Source organism: Henckelia pumila, chromosome 3 (assembly GCF_033568475.1).
Source record: "Henckelia pumila isolate YLH828 chromosome 3, ASM3356847v2, whole genome shotgun sequence".
Lineage (NCBI taxonomy): Eukaryota > Viridiplantae > Streptophyta > Magnoliopsida > Lamiales > Gesneriaceae > Henckelia > Henckelia pumila.
This window is the reverse complement of record NC_133122.1, coordinates 93,305,103-93,324,789: the sequence shown is the minus strand read 5'-3', so window position 1 is coordinate 93,324,789 and position 19,687 is coordinate 93,305,103. Positions and strand designations below refer to the sequence as shown.

At 38.5% G+C, this 19,687-nt stretch overlaps 1 protein-coding gene across 1 annotated transcript; it reads right to left on the bottom strand.

Annotated features, from left to right (window-relative positions):
* Positions 1-10,644: 10,644 nt before the first annotated feature.
* Positions 10,645-13,348, bottom strand: LOC140889227 (uncharacterized). The gene is made up of 7 exons (XM_073296939.1): positions 13,148-13,348; positions 12,910-12,979; positions 12,744-12,822; positions 12,238-12,559; positions 11,704-12,141; positions 10,893-11,037; positions 10,645-10,784 (listed from the first exon to the last, which is right to left on the bottom strand). Exons 1-7 carry the CDS (start codon positions 13,346-13,348, stop codon positions 10,645-10,647), a joined length of 1,395 nt encoding a protein of 464 aa, XP_073153040.1.
* Positions 13,349-19,687: the final 6,339 nt, after the last annotated feature.

Here is a 19,687-nt window from a genome sequence, read left to right as displayed (position 1 = left end):
CAGCTCCTTCTCCCACTTCATCCCAATGCAATGGAGTCCTACACTTTCTCCCATACAAAGCCTCATAAGGAGCCATTCCAATAGTAGCTTGATAACTATTGTTATATGTGAACTCCACTAAAGGAAACTTCGATTCCCAATTTCCTCCGAAATCAATCATGCTAGCTTGATAACTATTGTTATATGTGAACTCCACTAAAGGAAACTTCGATTCCCAATTTCCTCCGAAGTCAATCATGCAAGCCCTAAGTAAATCCTCCAGTATCTGAATCACTCGCTCAGATTGTCCATCTTTTTGTGGATGAAAAGCTGTACTGAAAGCAAAATTTGTCCCCAATCCATGATGTAGACTCTTCCAAAAGTTCGATGTGAACCTGGGATCCCTGTCAGAGACTATCCTTGCTGGAACTCCATGCAATCTAACTACCTCTCGAATATACAACTCTGCATATTGATTCATCGAGAAGTTGTTTCTAACTGGTAAAAAGTGAGCTGAATTTGTCAACCTGACAACTATTATCCATATTGAATTCATTCTTCGTTGTGTAATTGGCAGTCCAATCACAAAGTACATGGTGACATCTTCCCATTTCCAAGTGGGAATGTGTAATGGTTTCAGAAGTCCTGCTGGCCTTTGATGTTCAACTTTGACCTGTTGACATGTCAAACATTCGCTAACAAACTTAACGATGTCTTTCTTCATACCTGGCCACCAGTATAGCATCTGTAAATCCTTGAACATCTTTGTACTCCCTGGATGAATAGAATATGGTACAGTGTGAGCCTTAGTCATCACATCTTCCCTCAGTGAATCTACTGCTGGTACCCACTTTCTTCCTTTATGATGCACGATCCCATCCTTCACTGTATACAATGCACCCCCTTTAGCTTCATCTTTAAGTTTCCAAGTTAATAATTGCTGGTCTGAAGCCCGGCCTGTTCGAATCTTGTCGAGCAAACTTGGAACCATTGTTAAGGCTGATAGGGCACAAACTTCCATCGGCTCAACTACTTCCAATCTGAGTCGTTCAAAATCTGCAATCAACTCTTGTTGAGTTGTCATTCTGTTAAAGGTTGCAGATTTACGACTCAAATCATCTGCTACTACATTAGCTTTACCCGGGTGGTAGCTAATATCACAGTCATAATCTTTCACCAATTCGAGCCATCTTCTCTGCCTCATGTTCAACTCCTTCTGGGTGAAGAAGTACTTTAAACTCTTATGATCAGTGAAAATCTGACACTTCTCACCATAAAGGTAATGTCTCCACAGTTTGAGTGCGAAGGCAACTGCTGCCAATTCAAGGTCATGGGTAGGGTAATTCTTTTCATGAATCTTCAACTGTCGTGAAGCATATGCTATCACCTTTCCATCTTGCATCAAGACAACCCCTAATCCACTCTTGGAAGCATCTGTATAAATTACGAATCGACCTGTTCCTTCTGGTATGGCTAGTACTGGTGCTGTTATCAACTTTTTCTTTAACACTAAAAAGCTTTTCTCACACTGATTAGACCATTCAAATCTCACACTTTTGCGAGTTAATGACGTTAGTGGCAGTTCTATCTTGGAGAAATCCTGAATGAATCTCCTATAGTAACCCGCTAATCCCAAGAAACTCCGTATCTCTGTAGCATTCTTTGGAGTAACCCAATTTTTAATTTCTTCTATCTTTGCTGGATCAACCTCTATTCCCTTAGCCGAAACTATGTGACCCAAAAATGCAATCTGTTCCAGCCAAAATTTACACTTACTGAACATAGCAAACAATTGTTTTTCTTTCAGAATCTGCAAGACTGTAGTTAGATGCTGACGATGCTCATCTGAACTACGAGAGTAAATCAGTATGTCATCTATGAATACTATGACAAACTAATCTAAAAAAGTCTGAAACACTCTGTTCATAAGATCCATTAATATTGCTGGTGCATTGGTAACTCCAAATGGCATGACTAAAAACTCGTAGTGGCCATAACGAGTCCTGAAAGCTGTCTTATGAATATCTTCATCTTTCACCTTCAATTTGTGATAACCTGATCTCAAATTGATCTTGGAGAATACTATTGCCCCTTGTAACTGATCAAAGAAATCATCAATACTTGGCAGTGGATATTTGTTCTTCACTGTTACTCAATTCAGCTCTCTATAATCGATGCACAGTCTCATAGACCCATCTTTCTTCTTGACAAACAATACCGGTGCACCCCAAGGCGATATACTCGGTCTAATAAAGCCTTTATTGAGTAGCTCTTGTAGTTGCTCCTTCAATTCTTTCATTTCAGTATGTGCTAATCTGTATGGTGCTTTGGAAGCTGGTTGGGTTCCGGGCATTAATTCAAGCCCAAATTCTACCTCCCTAGCTGGAGGTAATCCTGCAATATCATCAGGAAATACTTCTGGGAAATCTCTCACTACCTCGACGTCTTCAAGTTTCGGTCGAGGTAATTCTTGGTCGCAAGTGACACTTGCAAGGAAACCTGCACATCCTTTATTCAACAGTTGTCATGCCTTACCTACTGAAATTAAAAGAGATGAATTATTTTTCGGTGTGGCATGGAATAGAAACGTTTCTCCATCCTTAGTTTTCAAGGAAAACATCCTACGTTTACAGTCTATGGTAGCCTCGTAACAAGACAACCAATCCATATCAAATATCACGTCAAAGTCCGACATTTTGAGGATAATAAGATCAGCATACATCTCATGACCTTGCATCTGTATACTGCATCCTCTGATAATCAAATCACTACTCAATTCTTCCCCTGAAGGCAAAGATATACTAAACCCCAAAATTGACTTATCCGATACCAAACCCGATTTATTAACAAATTCAACAGATATGAATGAATGTGTAGCTCCAGTATCAATTAAGATATGAGCAGGAATACTGGAAACATTAATCATACCTATGACGATGGCTGAGTTTGTGTCCACTTGCTCATGAGTCATGGCAAACACTCGGCCTTTGACCGGTCCTATTTGTTGGGGACATTCCTTCGCAAAATGTCCTGGTTGTTTGCACAAATAACATACACCAGTTCCCATCATACATTGGCTTGAATGAATTTTTCCACATTTTTGACAAGCTGTTGGTGCATTTGCCAGTTTTGGTGCTGGCAGAGCCAACTGTTTCTGCCCATGAGGTCGAGGCTGTTGTTGTTGGTACGGTCGGTGTTGGGGAGGGGCTTGGTACGGCCTCTTTCTGTTAGAATTTCCTTGTTGGTCTCGACCCTGATAGTTAGATCTCTTTGCCTGTGACTCTCTGATAATATCGTTTCTGTCCTTTTCGGACAGCATGGCCTGATCTACCTCTTCTTTGTAATTTTTCGCTCCACTTAGTCTAACATCCTTTCTGATGAAGGCATTCAACCCTTCTGTAAAGTGTTTCAACTCTTCAGCAGGATCACCAGAAATCATCGGTACAAAGTATCTTCCCCTTTCAAACTTCTTTACATACTCCGCAATTGACATGTTTCCTTGACGGATCTCCAAAAACTCTCTAGCCAACCTGTTTCGGGTGCTCACCGTGAAATATTTGCCGTAGAACACATCCTTGAATCCATTCCAAGTAAGGGTGGTTAGGTGCAACGCTGCTTTGGCTCCATTCCACCAAACACGAGCATCATCATGGAACATATAGGTGGCACATCTCAATCTATCCGCATCCGTGATCTGCATGAATTCAAAAGCAGTCTCCATAGCTTGGAACCATTGTTCCGCAATCAAAGGATCAGTCTCTCCTTTGAACTCAGGTGGTCCCAACTCTAAGAACCTTTTGTAGATAGGGTTTTGATTAGCCGCAGGATGGTTATTTCCAGCATTAGCTGTCTGGGCTTGAAGCAACTGTTGGATTTGAGCTCCCTGAGCACAGCTTTGCTCTTGAAGCAGAGCAGTTAATCCCGCCAAAAACTGGTTGTTTTGATTGTTCTCACTATCTGGCCCACAATCATTATGGTTGTTGTTAGTGGCATTGACGTTGGCATTGGTGTTATTTCCCCTACGTGATGCCATAGTCCTAAAATCCAATATTATCCATATCGCTCAGTCACGATTCAATACATAAATATACTTTAACATATAACATGTATACAATATCTCATCGCATTGTCATACACATAATCGAATAAACATCATAACTTACAGACATGAAGACGGAGCGTTGGAGTCGTGGCGAGTATGCATGAATGTTTCAAGAAAACCCAGAGCGAACTGCTCTGATGCCAAACTGTAACACCCTCAACCGATGAAGATGTTACAAAATTAACATAACCTTACAATAACGCGGAAAAGAAATTTTTTGAAAGATGTATGCATACATCAAACCTTACTTAAAACATTTCAGAATAGTTTACAAACCAAATCCAAACCTTAAAATTTATAAAACTTGTTTACAACCTTAAAATACATCATAAAGTTGCAAATAACTCAAGAAATAGCATATCACACTCAACTATGAACACACTCATGCATCGCCCGCCGGTCCGACTCCTTGCTCTTCTTCATGTCCGACATTAAACTCGTCGACATATGCATAAATGTCATCCCCATTACCTGCACCATTCAAGTATAGTGAGTCTAAAGACTCAGCAAGTATATGCATTAAAATCGTGAGATTTCAAATATCATTTAAATGTAACATAACATAACATAAACTCATCATTTGGTGACGAATTATGCGAAATTGTGGCAACTGTCATAATGGACACATTCATCCTTTTCTTGTTGATCAACAAGCATATGGAACTAAGCCTCATAACATTCGTTCTTTGGAAAGGCCCTCTCCGGAGCTCATCCCGGAGCACCAGTCCCGTGTACTTATCTGTCTCATGAGCCATGTTTGGAAAGGCCCTCTCCGGAGCCCAAACCGGAGCACCAATCCCGTGTTTGCCACCACAAAGACACATAAGACATCAAAATATTTTCATGCATCAACATATCATATCATGCTTCATCTTAACATCATTCATCATATCATTTCATTCATTATGAAACATCATTGTTTCATCGTAAATTCCGTCATAACTTTCATTTCATGAACATAAAACTTTAATCAATTACTTCATGCATGTCATAGATAATAAAAATCATACTTTCATATTGAACATACGTTTCATGAATGAAACTTAGACATTTACATGAATCACATAGAGTAATCAATCCACGTAAGTCGTTCTTTTCGTTCTTGGCTTAAAACTTGAAACTTTTTGCATAGAAACTCTTATATATATTTTAGAAGCCTTAAAAGATCATAACCATGAATTTAGGACCCTAAAATCAAAACTTAAGAAAATTAATTCGAGGCTACAGCGCTCCAGCGCTGAAAGAAAAGCGTTGGGGCGCTATACTTGCGCATTGACAGTTCTGCTGCACTGCAGTTGCTATGCATTCACACTGATATTTCGAGTTCTTGAGCCCAGAATTTGGAAAAGTGATAAACATGAAAGTTGTATCTCTTAATCCTTGATTTCTAATGCAGAAAACCTCACTTCAATTGGAGTTTTCAGTAAAACGTTATGCTCATTCTCCCCAGATGTCTCACTGCCGGGAAATCAAAACACTCGACACACTTTGGGGTGATTTTGACCAATCTTCCAAAACGATTTTGATAAAACTCAAAACATGAAAGTTGTATATAAATAAGCTATGTTTCCAATAAAACTGGCCTCGTATCATTTTAATTATTACACTAATATTTATCTTCAAAATTGTAATGAGTGTCGCTAATTCGAGACAATCGAGCACAAGCAACATTTCAATGCTTTAACTAAAACTAACTCAATACTTCAAAATATGATATTTTCTATTACTCTAGCTATATACTTTAATTAAAACATATCTTAGAACCTCTGGAACTCATCAAAACTTTAAAATAAACATGTATCTCTTGAATCAAACTCAATAACTTGACAAGAACGACTTAAGCTTCACGATTTCGTACCATCACATAACATGTTCTTCAAACCATTAAAATATCAAAACATCATGCTCTTGAAATTCTTGAAAATCATGCATACATATTTCAACACACAACAATTCATATTAAAATACATAATAGCTTGAATGGGTTTCAAAATCTTTTAAATTTGTACTTGCCTTGAAATGAAGACGAAGTTGATTCGGATTCTTGGCAATGAGCTAACAACACCAAGAACGAGATTTGGAACTTTGGCTTATGACTTTCTTGAAGAACCATGAAGGTTCAATAAAGAAACAAGAAGGAGAAGATGATAGAATGAAGATAAGGGGAAAGAATCGTGTAGAGGATAGGGAAGAAGAGAGAGTCAAGGGAACAAGGGGACATGGGAAGTAATGGGGAGGGGAACCGGGTAGATACATAGGATAATGATCATTCAATACATAATGTGTGTTCATCTCTAAAATGCAGTCAGTCACCCATCACGATTCGTCTGATAAAAATACCATCCCCCGACTCATACATAAAAAACATATCAATATTATACTTAAAACGTTCGTAAAAATACGCTCTATCATCTCGTTCGTAGGTTAGCCTCGTCCCATGATTCCAAAATCAAACTCGACCTGAAACCATTAACTTTATCGAAAGCGTTAAACATAAAATAATTATATCATGAAACCATAATCATTAAATCATAAGTTAAACAATTTATGGCATAAAATCATAAAAATTATTTTAAAATCATCGTAAGTGAGTTTAGTGGATTTGGACCTTACAGTTTGATTGATGATCTAGGAATGTTTTCTTGAAAATTTTATGAGTATGTTGCTTGATTGTGATACGAGAAGCATTCCTGATGTTTTCGGTTCAAGTTTATTGAGTTTTGAATGATTTGAAGGCAAGAAATCAGATTGTTGGGGTAAAAGTTGAATGAGGGTTTTTGATTCAAAATATTTGAAATGGTTGATGTTTTGAGGAAAGTTATTTTGAAGTTTTGATGTTGTTGAATGGTATTTTGATGGAAAAACGTCCCAAAGCATTGTGGGTTTTGAAGAAAGTGCAGAAAAGATCAGTTTTTTTTTGGAATCAGACGCCGCGACGCGCGCCCGCGCTGCCGAGCAGCGCGCCCACTCCATAGCTGCGAAATCTCTGCGCACAGATGGCGCGCCCGCGCTACTAAGTAGCGCGCCCGCGCCACTTTGTCGCAAGAAGTCAAGCGGGCGGCGCGCCCGCGCTGCAGAAGGAATCTCCAAAGGCATCCAGACCAATGCGCGTGCGGGCGAGCTCCTGCCCCGCATGCGCGCAGAAGAATTAACCCGAGAGTTTCAGGGAAGCCGCGCGCGCGAGGCGTTTAAGGAATCACAGTTTATTTTAGGTGCGCGCGCGAGACACAAAATCCTAGAATTTTAGTTTTACGAGGATTCCAATTGGCGCGGACTTATAAATAGAAAATTTATTATCTTTTTGCAGACTTTTTTTCCTTTTGAGTACGCGCGAAGCATACGGCGGCTGCTGAACAAATTCTTCAGATTTTCTTCTACTCTCGTATTTTCTTTAGTTGATGATTTTAGATTTGGTTTTAATTAATTATGTTTATTAGTGAGTAGTAGTTCTTTTTCGATCAAGGCCACATGATTGGGCCAGACAATTTATGTAGAAAACTTGATTTGTTTATTTTAGATTTTCAGACTTGATTTGATTTTATTGGTTATCGAATTTATATTTGTCTTGAAAATTTCTTGGCCAGTTATTTGTTTGCTTGTTATTCGATTCCAAGTCGACAGAGGAGGTTTAGATTTTGATCACTTTGATATTCAACATAGTGTAAAACTGACTAGAAATAGAATTCGGTTTCATTATGCGGTTTGGGTGTAAACTGAATTTTCACAGCTATTCATGCATTCAAATTTGATTAGAATTACGAAAGATTGGTTCATCAATATTTGAATAGGTTTGATTGTTCTAGAAATAGTCCTTCGAACAAATTAGGAAAATTCCCGTGAATTAAGATTAAGTCTGAGTCTTAAATCGACTGCTTGTTACATGAATTGTCTGGTACCTACGTGAGTCCTTGATCGAACTTTTCCCATATTTGAATTAAATCTAAATTTTCTTGCTGCGTTTTAGTTAATTTAATTTTTTTTTGCAATTTTAATTATTAGTTTAAAATCTAAAATCGCTATTTTTTATTAGTCTAGATTAAGTAGGAATAAATATATTCTGGTAGTCATAATTATACAGTCCCTGTGGGTTCGACATTCGAATTTTATTCACTATATTATAACTTGACCTGATACGCTTGCCAGTTGATTTTAATCAAAACGATTTAGCCGGTCAATGATACAATAAATACAACAATAATTATATACTATAAATATATGTATCAATTTATAATAAAGTCATATATATTATTTAGACAATAGCGTGACTCTGCCGGTTGTTCTAAATAATATATTGTGATTTGATATAACATTTACTTTCTCGCAACTAACATTTACTTTCTCGCATCTAACATTTACTTTTCCGCAGCTAACATTTACTTTCTCGCATCTAACATAAAAAAGGTCATATATTTTATTTAGACAATAGTGTGGTTCTGCCGGTTGTTCTAAATAATATATTGTGATTTGATCTAACATTTATTTTTATGTCAATTTATATTTATGCATTTACATATATATATATATATATATATATTATGGGTACCATGTATTAAATATCGGTTAATCTGATATTATTATAGTGGGAACTATATTATATGATATACTTGTTTAAATATTTAATTGTTCTTTTATGCTTATTATTATTTTAGTTTCTTTTATTTATTTTTGTCAAGCAATCTTAAATAAACCAACAATGAACCTTTAAAGCCTTGAAAATTTTATAATTTGTGTATTTGAAGTTTTATAATAATATTTCCATCTATAATATATCATTGCTAAAATTAAACTTACAGCATCCTCTCCGTGGATCGATCTCGTACTCACGAGTATATTACTTGCAGACAACCTACACTTGGGGGAATTACAATTTATGTTGTAGTAGTGGTGGTGTGACGAGAGGGTGGAGGTGGACGAGGAGGAGCACCAGTGGTAGAAACTTGACCATCGTGCACAAAATGCTTGACCCGGTAGGCTTTTTTAGCATCAACCGCGGCTTTATCCACGAGGCGCATGGGCTGCAACCATTCCTCATCGGAGTGAGTGGGAACACCAACGCGGATACACAGTGCTGAAATGATTATCGAAAAGTAGAGACCCAAAGCGGAGGATTATACCGACCGACGGATCTCGTTGTGTATCACACGGCCCACATTGATTGGCCAACCCAAATCAAGAGCGTAGAGAAGTAAAGCACGCTCAAGAAGTCAAGGTTGAAATCATTCGTGTGAAATATCGGCATCAGACGACTGGTCAGGAAAATGTACCATGTAGCCGGGGTCAATTTCAAGTAGCGCTACTTGAAGAACTGGGAGGAGATGGGATCATGGCACGAAGCTCCATCGTAAGCCAGTTGGGTGATAACCTCGTCCAAATTCGGGTCGTTCTTGAGGCTCTGGTAAAAGGTGTCATCAACGTCCGGAGTCTCAAGTAGAGAATTCAACTCATTTGGCTAAAAAAAAAAAATCAGTTTACCTCGAACAAAGGCTTTTCCATCGGTCCTCTCCGCAACATTAGCGTAGAATTCAATCACAATAGGGACTACAACGGCTTGCGGTTGTTTACAAAATAATTCCCAACCACGTTGTGCAATAAAACGATAAACCTCGCTATCAGAATAAGCGAGTTCAAATCCGCGTTTGGGAATAGGAGAGCGGTGTACCTTGGCGAGATCGTATCGATCAAGTGCCGCTTGGCTAACAAATTTACCGGCGAGGGCTTGTGAAGAATCGAGTGCCACGGCTCGTTGAGTAGAGGACTCCCCTGTGAAACGACCACTTTTTGGTCCCATAATAGCAAAGATTAAGATAGAAAATACACGGATGGCGGCGTGAGCAGCAGTTATCGGAGAAAGAGGGCCGGCTGAACAGATTGAAACTGCCGGTTGATAGGGGATGGTGGTGGATGGTTCTCGAAGAATGAGGACCACGACTGCTAGCGGCCAAGTGCTGGAGGAAATCAGTGGAGTAGGATCGGCTGGTGTGGCGTCCTTCACGGGGAGACAGGAGCGATGGCGACATGAGATTGATTGGAGCAGATAGTCGGTGATGCACATGTGTTATGTGGTGTGGATTCTGGGTGTGCCTGCAAATGAAAGAGCAGGTGAACGAGATTGAAGATGGTAAGGGTTTGGGGGTTTATGGATTTCAAAAAAATAGAGAAGGAAAAAAGACTGAAAGAGAGAGGGAATAAATCGCGATTTAAATCGCGTTAGCAGAGGTCTCGCTCGATCGGTTAAAAGTGACCGATCGAACGAGACAAAGAAAATAAAAGAATAAGGGGCAGAGAAATTCTCGCTCGATCGGTTAAAGATGACTGATCGAGCGAAACAAAAGTTGCAAAAGTTCTGTTGTCTAGAGAAATTCTCGCTCGATCGGTTAAAGATGACCGATCGAGCGAGCTCCAAAAAATATTTTTGGAATTTTTCGAAACTGAGAAAAAAAAAACATGCAATGAACAATAAAACTAGAAAATAAAATAAAATAAGAAAAATAAGAAAAAGAACACTGGGTGGCCTCCCAGCCAGCGCTAAATTTACAGTCTATAGCTCGATTGTATGCTACGATTTAGTCAATATCTGGCGGAGCATCGAGTGTTAGATTATCCGCGTCCTCTCCGTCGTTCGATTGGACCCCTTCATGATAATGTTTCAATCGCTGTCCATTCACCTTGAATATCTTTGAGGTCTCCAAGCTCTGAATCTCAACTACACCATGAGAAAACACATTTGTAATAACAAAAAGGAAAATCCATCTGGAACACAGCTTACCTGGGAATAACCAAAGTCGTGAGTGGTAGAGAAGGACTTTCTTACCAACTTTGAATTCCCTTCTAGATATCATCTTGTCATGGAAGGCGTTTGTCTTTTCCTTGTTGATCTTGGAACTGACATACGCTTCATTGCGGATTTCTTCCAATTCTTGCAATTGCAGCTTCCTGTGTTCCCCACTATCATCCATCTGCATATTAAAAGTCTTGATAGCCCAATAGGCTCTGTGCTCCAATTTCACTGGCAGATGGCACGGTTTCCCAAAAATCAGCCGATATGGTGACATTCCAATTGGTGTCTTGTACGCAGTTCTTTAGGCCCACAGAGCATCATCCAATCGCAAAATCCAGTCTTTCCTTCTTGGATTCACTGTTTTCTCTAGGTTAGATTTGATCTCTCTATTTGAAACTTCAGCTTGGCCATTGGATTGTGGATGATATGCAGTAGAGATCTTGTGAGTCACATGGTACTTTTTCAGCAAACTCGCCACGGTGCGGTTGCAGAAATGCGTTCCTCTATCACTGATGATGGCTATTGGAATCCCAAACCTAGAGAAAATATTATGCTTGATAAACTCTGCAACCACTTTTGAATCGTCAGTACGTGTGGCCTTAGCTTCCACCCACTTTGAGACATAATCCACAGCCAGTAATATATAAATAAATCCATGTGAACTAGGAAAGTGTCCCATGAAGTTGATGCCCCATACATAAAAAAATTCAAAAACTAAAATGGGTTGCTGAGGCATCTCCTTTCGCTGGGATATATTACCTGTCTTTTGGCATTGTGCGCATGACTTACAGAAAATGTAAGAATCTCGATATATGGATGGCCAGAAAAATCCACAGTCTAACACCTTCCTCGCTATTCTTTTTGCTCCAAAGTGCCCACCACAAGCATAAGAGTGACAAAACGTGAGGATAGGAATTACCTCGCTTGCAGGTACACATCTTTGTATGACTTGATCAGCGCAGTGTTTCCACAAGTATGGGTCATTCCACACAAAGTACTTAGCATCGCTTCGGACCTTATCTCTCTGTGCTTTGGAAAATTCAGAAGGAAATCCTTTAGTAACCAAATAATTTACGATATGTGCGTACCAGGGTAATACTGTGCTCGCTGAAAATAGTTGCTCATCAGGAAATTCTTCTTGCAAGCTCAGCTCCTCATCAATATGAATCAGACGGCTCGAGTGGTCAGCTACTCGATTATATGCTCCTCTTTTATCCTTGGTTTTCACATCAAATTCGCTCAAGAGCAGTATCCATCTTATCAACCTTGGCTTTGCCTCCTTCTTCGCCATCAGAAAACGAAGAGTTGCATGATCAGAATAAACAATAACTATAGCACCAAGTAAATAAGAACGAAATTTTTCTAAAGCAAATAATACAGCTAAGAGCTCCTTATCAGTTGAATAATAATTTCGTTGGGCATCATTTAGAATGCGCAAGGCGTAGTAAATGGCATGCGATGCTTTCCCAACTTTCTGTCCCAATACTACTCCTACCGCATAGTCACTAGCATCACACATTATTTCAAATGGTTTGCTCCAGTCCGGTGGTTGGATGATTGGTGCCGAAGTCAATGAGTCCTTAAGTTTGTCAAACGATGCTTTGCATGAATCATCAAATTCAAACGGGACATCTTTTGCAACAGTTTGCACATGGAAGATGAAATCTTGGCGAAGTCCTGAATATATCCCCTCTAAAAACCTGCATGGCCAAGAAAAAAGTGCACTTCCCGCACACAAGTGGGATAAGGTAAAGACTGAATAATATCAATTTTCCTTTTATCTACCTCAATCCCCTTAGATGAGACGAATGACCCAAAACAATACCTTGCCCAACCATAAAATGACATTTTTCATAATTTAAAACCAGGTTTGTTTCGACACACCGCTTAAGGACAAGATCTAGGTTAGACAAGCATTTATCAAATGAATCACCATAGACAGTAAAATCATACATAAAAACCTCTAATATGTGCTCAATAAAATCAGAAAAAATACTAACCATACATCGTTGGAATGTGGCCGGTGCATTGCATAGTCCAAAGGGCATACGCCGATACGCGAAGGTGCCGAACGGGCAAGTGAATGTCATCTTCTCCTGATCTTCCGGTGCAATTGCAATCTAAAAATAACCAGAATATCCATCAAGAAAACAATAATAAGGATAACATGCTAATCTTTCAATCATTTGATCAATAAAGGGTAAAGGGAAATGGTCCTTTCGGGTTCCAGCATTTAATTTTCTGTAATCTATACAAACCCTCCACCCATTTTGAATGCGGGTGAGAACCAATTCATCATCCTTGTTCTTCACAACAGTAATCCCGATTTTCTTGGGAACCACTTGGACAGGACTAACACACTGATTGTCAGAGATGGGGTAAATTACTCCAACTTCAAGGAGTTTGATGATTTCGGCCTTCACCACCTCCATCATAGGTGGGTTCAACTTTCTTTGCGGCTGACACAAGGGGTTTGCTCCTTCCTCCATCAGAATCCTATGCATGCATTTAAAAGGGTTGATTTTTTTGATGTCTGCAATGGTCCATCCAATAGCAGTCTTGTGCTCCTTTAACACTTAGAAAAACTGCTCCTCTTGTTCGGCGACCAAACAGCTAGAGATGATAAATGGAAATGTTTCTCCTCCTCCAAGGAAAACATATTTAAGATGCTTGAGCAATGTTTTCAGCTCAATAACTGGCTCCTGCAAAACAGATGGAAGACGCCGAGTGTTAGAAATTGGTAAAGAGATATATGCAAGATTACTGATTCAAATAACTCAGGTGCACTGTTAAGAATTTTCACAATTTCTTTCACTTCTTCATTGCAACCCATCCCATCATCATCCTGCTGAATGAGTGCCATAATAGCCACCTCTAGCTTATCTTTTCCTGCCTGCTCAAAACATTCTTGTGACAAGTAATCCACAATGTCAACATAATATACACAATCATCACTGTTAAGAAATTTCATGGCATCATAAATATTAAACTTTACAACCTCACCATCAAATTCCATAGTTAGTGTGGCACTGTGAACATCAATTTTAGTCATCGACATTTTAAAAAATGATCTGCCTAACAGAATTGGACTATTGTGATCAACATTTTCCATGTCGAGGACATAAAAATCAGCAGGAAAGAACAAATTGTTCATTTGCACTAACACATCTTCCACTACTCCCCTAGGGTATGCATTAGACCTATCAGCAAATTGTATGACAATTCCAATTTTTTTTAAAGGACCAAGTTTGGCATAACATTAATCGATGATCCTAAATCTAACATGGCCTTTTATAATAAAACATTCCCTATGGTACATGGGATAGAGAACATACCTGGGTCCTTGCATTTTGCAGGCAATTTTCTTTGGATCACAGCAGATACATTTTCACCCAACTCCACTTTTTGACATCCTTTCAATGTTTGTTTCCTCTTTGAAGTGCATAATTATTTCAAAAATTTTGCATATCGAGGTACCTGCTTAATAACATTTAGCAATAGAATGTTTATCTCACATCTACAAAAATTTCATAAAGTTCCTTAATCCCTTCATCTTTCCTAGATTCCTTAAGTGCTAAGGGAAAATGGGCCACATGTTTATATTCAGAGAGAGGAGGGAACTTACCTTTTGTCACTTCTCCTTGAGTTGCTTCTCTATCATCTTAAGCTCTTCATTTTGCTCCTTCTTGGATGAAGCATCAACTTACTTCTCCTTGACTTTCAACTTCTTCCCATTCCTTAAAGTGATAGCACTTGCATTATCCCTAGGGTTTGGAATTGTTTGAGATGGTAGGGCATTGTAGTGTTGCGATTCCAAGTTGTTGATTGCGTTGGCGAGCTGTCCCATCTGATTATTCAAGTTTTGGATACTTGCTCGGGTTTCATGTTGGAAAGTTAGAGTATTAGTTGCAAGATCCTTAACTATATTCTCAAGAAACTCACCTGGCACTGGAATCTGAGGACGCTGCTGTTGTGGAGGATACTGTGGCCATAAGCTTCATAATGCGGTTGTGCCTGAGGCCCAGGTTGATTCTCCTGAGTATTTCTGTAAGGCCTGGGATTAATTAATATTAATCCGAATTTATTTAATTTTAATCCGAGTATATTTAATTTGGGAATATTTAGAGTTTTGATTTAAATTCCAATATTTTTAAATTATTTAGGATTGAAATTGAATTAAAACGAGGACCGAGGACTGAATTACAATTTTTGAAGCACGAGGGACTAAATTGCAATTCTTCTTTAACATATCCGATTTTGAGTATGTTTAGTCAGCATGAAACGTGTAAGAATGATATTTTGTTCAGAAACTTTCGAAACCAAGAGCAGAGTCTCGTTCCATTTCCTTTTTCCTTTGAAACTTTGAGATTCAAATTGTCGTAACTTTTGAACCGGTTATCCGATTTCGATTCTGTAAATTGTTCTGAAATCCTTACAACGAGGGATTCGATCTCGTGTAAGTTTTATGTTATGTTATTTGGATTTCAAAATCAGTATGGAGCAGATATCAGATTTTGAGCTCTTGATTATGTTTATCAATGTATATGCGATTCTATGTCGAAACCGGATTGAGAAGTTTGTATTACATGTATCCAATCTTGATTCCAGCATGTTAATCGATTTTTATAGCTATTGAGATGAGGATTTGAATGATTTATCAGCTGGTTATTGACTTGAATATACGTATGATTGGGTTTTGAAGTTAGAAATGGTTTTAAGATTACGTCGGTTACCGATTTTCAATCGCTACGCCGTTTAATCGAGTTTTTGGACTGTTTTGATATTTGATAGCTAATCTGAAACACTTATCTTGATGATATGAATATTATAGAATTTTATTCTTCAGTTTCAGTTGAGTTTGGAAGGCCAACGACTCGAGACAACGACTTTGAACCGAAGAAAGTGGATTAAGGTTTGAAATGCGATTGATTGACGATCTTATGATGTTTTCGACTTGTTTTTGATACAATAGATTGAAATGAAGTTTGATATATGTGTTATGATTGTATCTTTCAGATTTGAAGAGTTCAGAATCGAGATAAACGAAGGTATAATGACGACATCGCGAAGTAGGGACTTTGAAACTCAAGAACGACTAACCTTGAGTTGGCCCGCATAAACCACATACTTGTTTATGTTTTTGATTTGATTGTGGTGTTGTCGATCCATCTCAGGTAGTGGATCTTTATATTTGAGTTGATATGATGCTATATTGAATTGATTTTATTCCAAGGTTGCGGTTAACCTTATTTGCGAGTTGTTTACGAACTCGTTAGATGGATATCCATGTCAAGATCATTTATGAATCTTGATGGCCTTGAAGTTATATGGATTAGTTCTTATGCGAAACGTTAATTTACTCTATTTGTTGAGCCGAGTGTAAATAGAGTCAATACGATTTATTTAACGCTTTTTATATGTTGGTTATACTGAGAATCCTTTCTCACCGGAGTTTATCCGGTTGTTGTCTTGTTTTGTATATGTGCACGACAACAAATGGGGCAGGAGCTAGTCATCGACGTCATTGACAGCTGGGAGAGAGTCTAGCACGTGAGGACTCAGGTTGTAGATGATGTCTTGAACTTTAGAAGCAAGGAACCTTGGTCTAGTTTGTTTTGGACTACATGTATGAATTATGAGATAATTTGTGTCATTTATCGATCTTTAGCGACTTGTTTGATGTAATAAATGCATGTATTGATGTTCAAGATTTCAATTATGTATGTATGCATATTTCCAGATTTTATAGCATGTGTAGAATCCATGTTGTTGAAGATTTATGCTTTGAACCAAGCCTTGACAGCAAAAACTCTTCTGCATAATTTCTGAATTTTGGAGGCCGCTCGATCGGCAGAAGTTTACCGATCGAGCGAGCCTTGTAATTTGCAAACAGAGGATTTGAGTTTTTGGTCGCTCAATCCACAGAAGTTGACGGATCGAGCGAGGCCAAATTATTTTCTATCCGAGAGTTGAGCAATTGTGCTCGCTCGATCGGGTGTTTTTCACCGATCGAGCGAGACACTGAATTTAAAAAAAAAAATTTGTTATTTGGTTTGAGTATTCTTTAAACACTTGATTAATTGTTATTAATCGTTAATTTCCCTAAGTTGAGATTAACAACCCGAGGTCCCCACAACAGGTGGTATCAGAGCGTTAAGTTTCTCGGACTAGGAATAGATGAGCGGGGTAGATCAAGTTGTCTATTCTAATTTATTTAATCTTGAAGCCTGTTTATTATTTGAAATGATTTACAGCTTTAAGAATTGCATGTTATCTATTTATTTGATGTGATTGGAAGCATGTCGTGACTGTCACTGAATCAGAACTCGATCTTTTGAGAAGTCGTTGTGTGCTTATCAGAAGGTGGACTGAAACAGACTTGTTCTATCTGAGATTGAACTGTACACTAATCTGTTTGATTATCAGATATGCCTCCCCGACCAGCACCGAGAGTTAGACAGATGTTGGCTATGAATCAGCCTGAACAGACGACTGCTGCACAGGTCCCAGTGACAGTGTCTGAACATGGACAGGGTAGTACTTCTACTGATGAGTGCAGTGATGCTAATCCGATGGAGAAACTTCTGAAACGATTCCAATCATTCAAACCACCAAATTTTCAAGGAACTGAGAATGCTATAGAGTGCGAGAACTGGTTGGAAGATATTGAGCAGTTATTCGAGTCTATTGATTATACAGATGATCGTCGTGTGAGACTGGTAATTCATCAACTGCATGGTCTTGCCATGAGTTGGTGGATAGCGACGAAGAGAGCATTGGAAAACCAAGGTACTGTTATTACTTGGTTTGTATTTTGAACTGCTTTCTATCAGCGTTTCTTTTTTGTGTCTTATCGCAAGGACAAAGGAGCAGAGTTTGCAAGTCTACAACAGGGATAGTTAAATATCGAGGAATATGTTGTCAAATTCACCAGCTTGTTGAAGTTTTCTCCACATATTGCTGTTAGTGATGAAGCTCAAGCCGATCAATTTATCAATGGCTTGAATCCTGATGTGTTTACACTTGTGAATTCGGGAAGACCGAATACCTTTGCTGATGCTTTTGAAAGAATGGGTGCCCGGTGAGCCAACTTGTGGCTAAGGGCTTTTATGACTCTATGTATAAACAATCTTTTGTTTAATATAATTTACACTTTTATAATGGCATTTACTTTATCTTTTATCATATTATTATGTTGTGACATACTATAAGATGTTTAGATGAAGACCTTGAATATACTATAGTGTATGTAAGATGTGGTGGCACATGGGGATGGCTATCATGAAACACATCTTATAGTCACTGTATATTCTAAACAGTTCCTAGTCGATTGAGCCGTCTGTTAATAAGGATAAGGATCGCTCGAGATTGAGACTAGCATTTGCGATTCCGAGTACCACGTTTCATTGGTATGGAACATAGAGATGTTCAAAGCATGCAAATGGATATTCATACGATGAATGATCGAACTACCCTATCCGGACTTTTCAAGTGGTTATCACTTATCGAGTGGATAAAGTCCGCAGTTTTGGTTGTACACCATTAGTCCTTACTACTTGAAACATCATTGAGACTCTATATGCTAGTACTGTACTTTGACTCATTTACCGACTCTATTGGGGTCATCAGGTGTCGGGATTGGGTACAGTTACGACACATATAGGAGTCGATGCTTTGTTGTCAAGGATTCACCACATACTTGCTAGTGTGGATATCCTATGCAATCTGAGGAGATATTAGTGTGACGAATCTCTAGCCAGAGTACATGATGTGTTTTAAGAAATGGTTTCTTAGTAGCACATGCGATGTCACTATTTGATCTTCAAGATGCATTGCATAGTTATCGAATCTCGAACGACTCTCGATTTACCAATAGTTGTTGATTTGATCGGGATATATGGATGAAGGGACCGTACTGTATGCTAACCAAAATCTATTGGTTCTTGCAGGCACTATTAGTGATACCTAGGGAATCATGGGGCGATGTTGCTAGGCGCTCTTACCATGATTCGATGGGCAAGTCGGAAATTGTTGTTCCGAGTCACAAGGAGTTGTGAGCCCACGGCTAGCTGTATCCCTGAACCATTGAGGGTCACACAAGTAATGGATTTTTAATCCCCGTTGAGATAATTAAATTTAAAGAGTTAAATTTAGTGAATAAAGAAGTGGGACTTCTTATTTAAGAGTAGAGGGAGTAAGATTTCCTAAAATGATATAGTGATGGACATTTTTGGAAACCACTGAATTCGGATTCAGAAAATTTATCTTGACTTTAAAAGATGCAGAAATGGTTTCTGTGCACATTGGTGAAATTGGTTTATCAATCTTAGTCACGATGAATTTTATATTAATTTCTGAACTTGCGGGCTTTGCTTGTCAGGCTTGAACTTATGACTAATGGGCCCTAAGCTGTTAGCAGCCCACATTATAAATAAGTTATTGCAGTACAGAAATTACACAGAACTTACACTCAAATTTTCGAAAACCCTAGCCTCCAGTCTAGGAATTTCGGCCGCCCCCCCTCTCTCTGTCTTAGAGAATTTTCAGTCTGCAAATTTCGAATTTGCAGTCTGAATTAGCAGATCATATCTGTTCTATCTCTTCGCAGAAACTTCTGATAGACTTTCTAGTGCAGTCTATCAGAGGGATTAAACTTCTGTTCGTGGACCTGAATGAAGAATTGTTCGTTCATCAGTTCCTGGGATATACAACAAGAGCAGAGTTATCTGTTGGTGTCCATAATCTCGTTTCGAGATTCAAGGTAAAAATTTAATTGTTATTTAATTTTTACACACACAATTTAATCGTAAAGTTTTGATACCCATGAT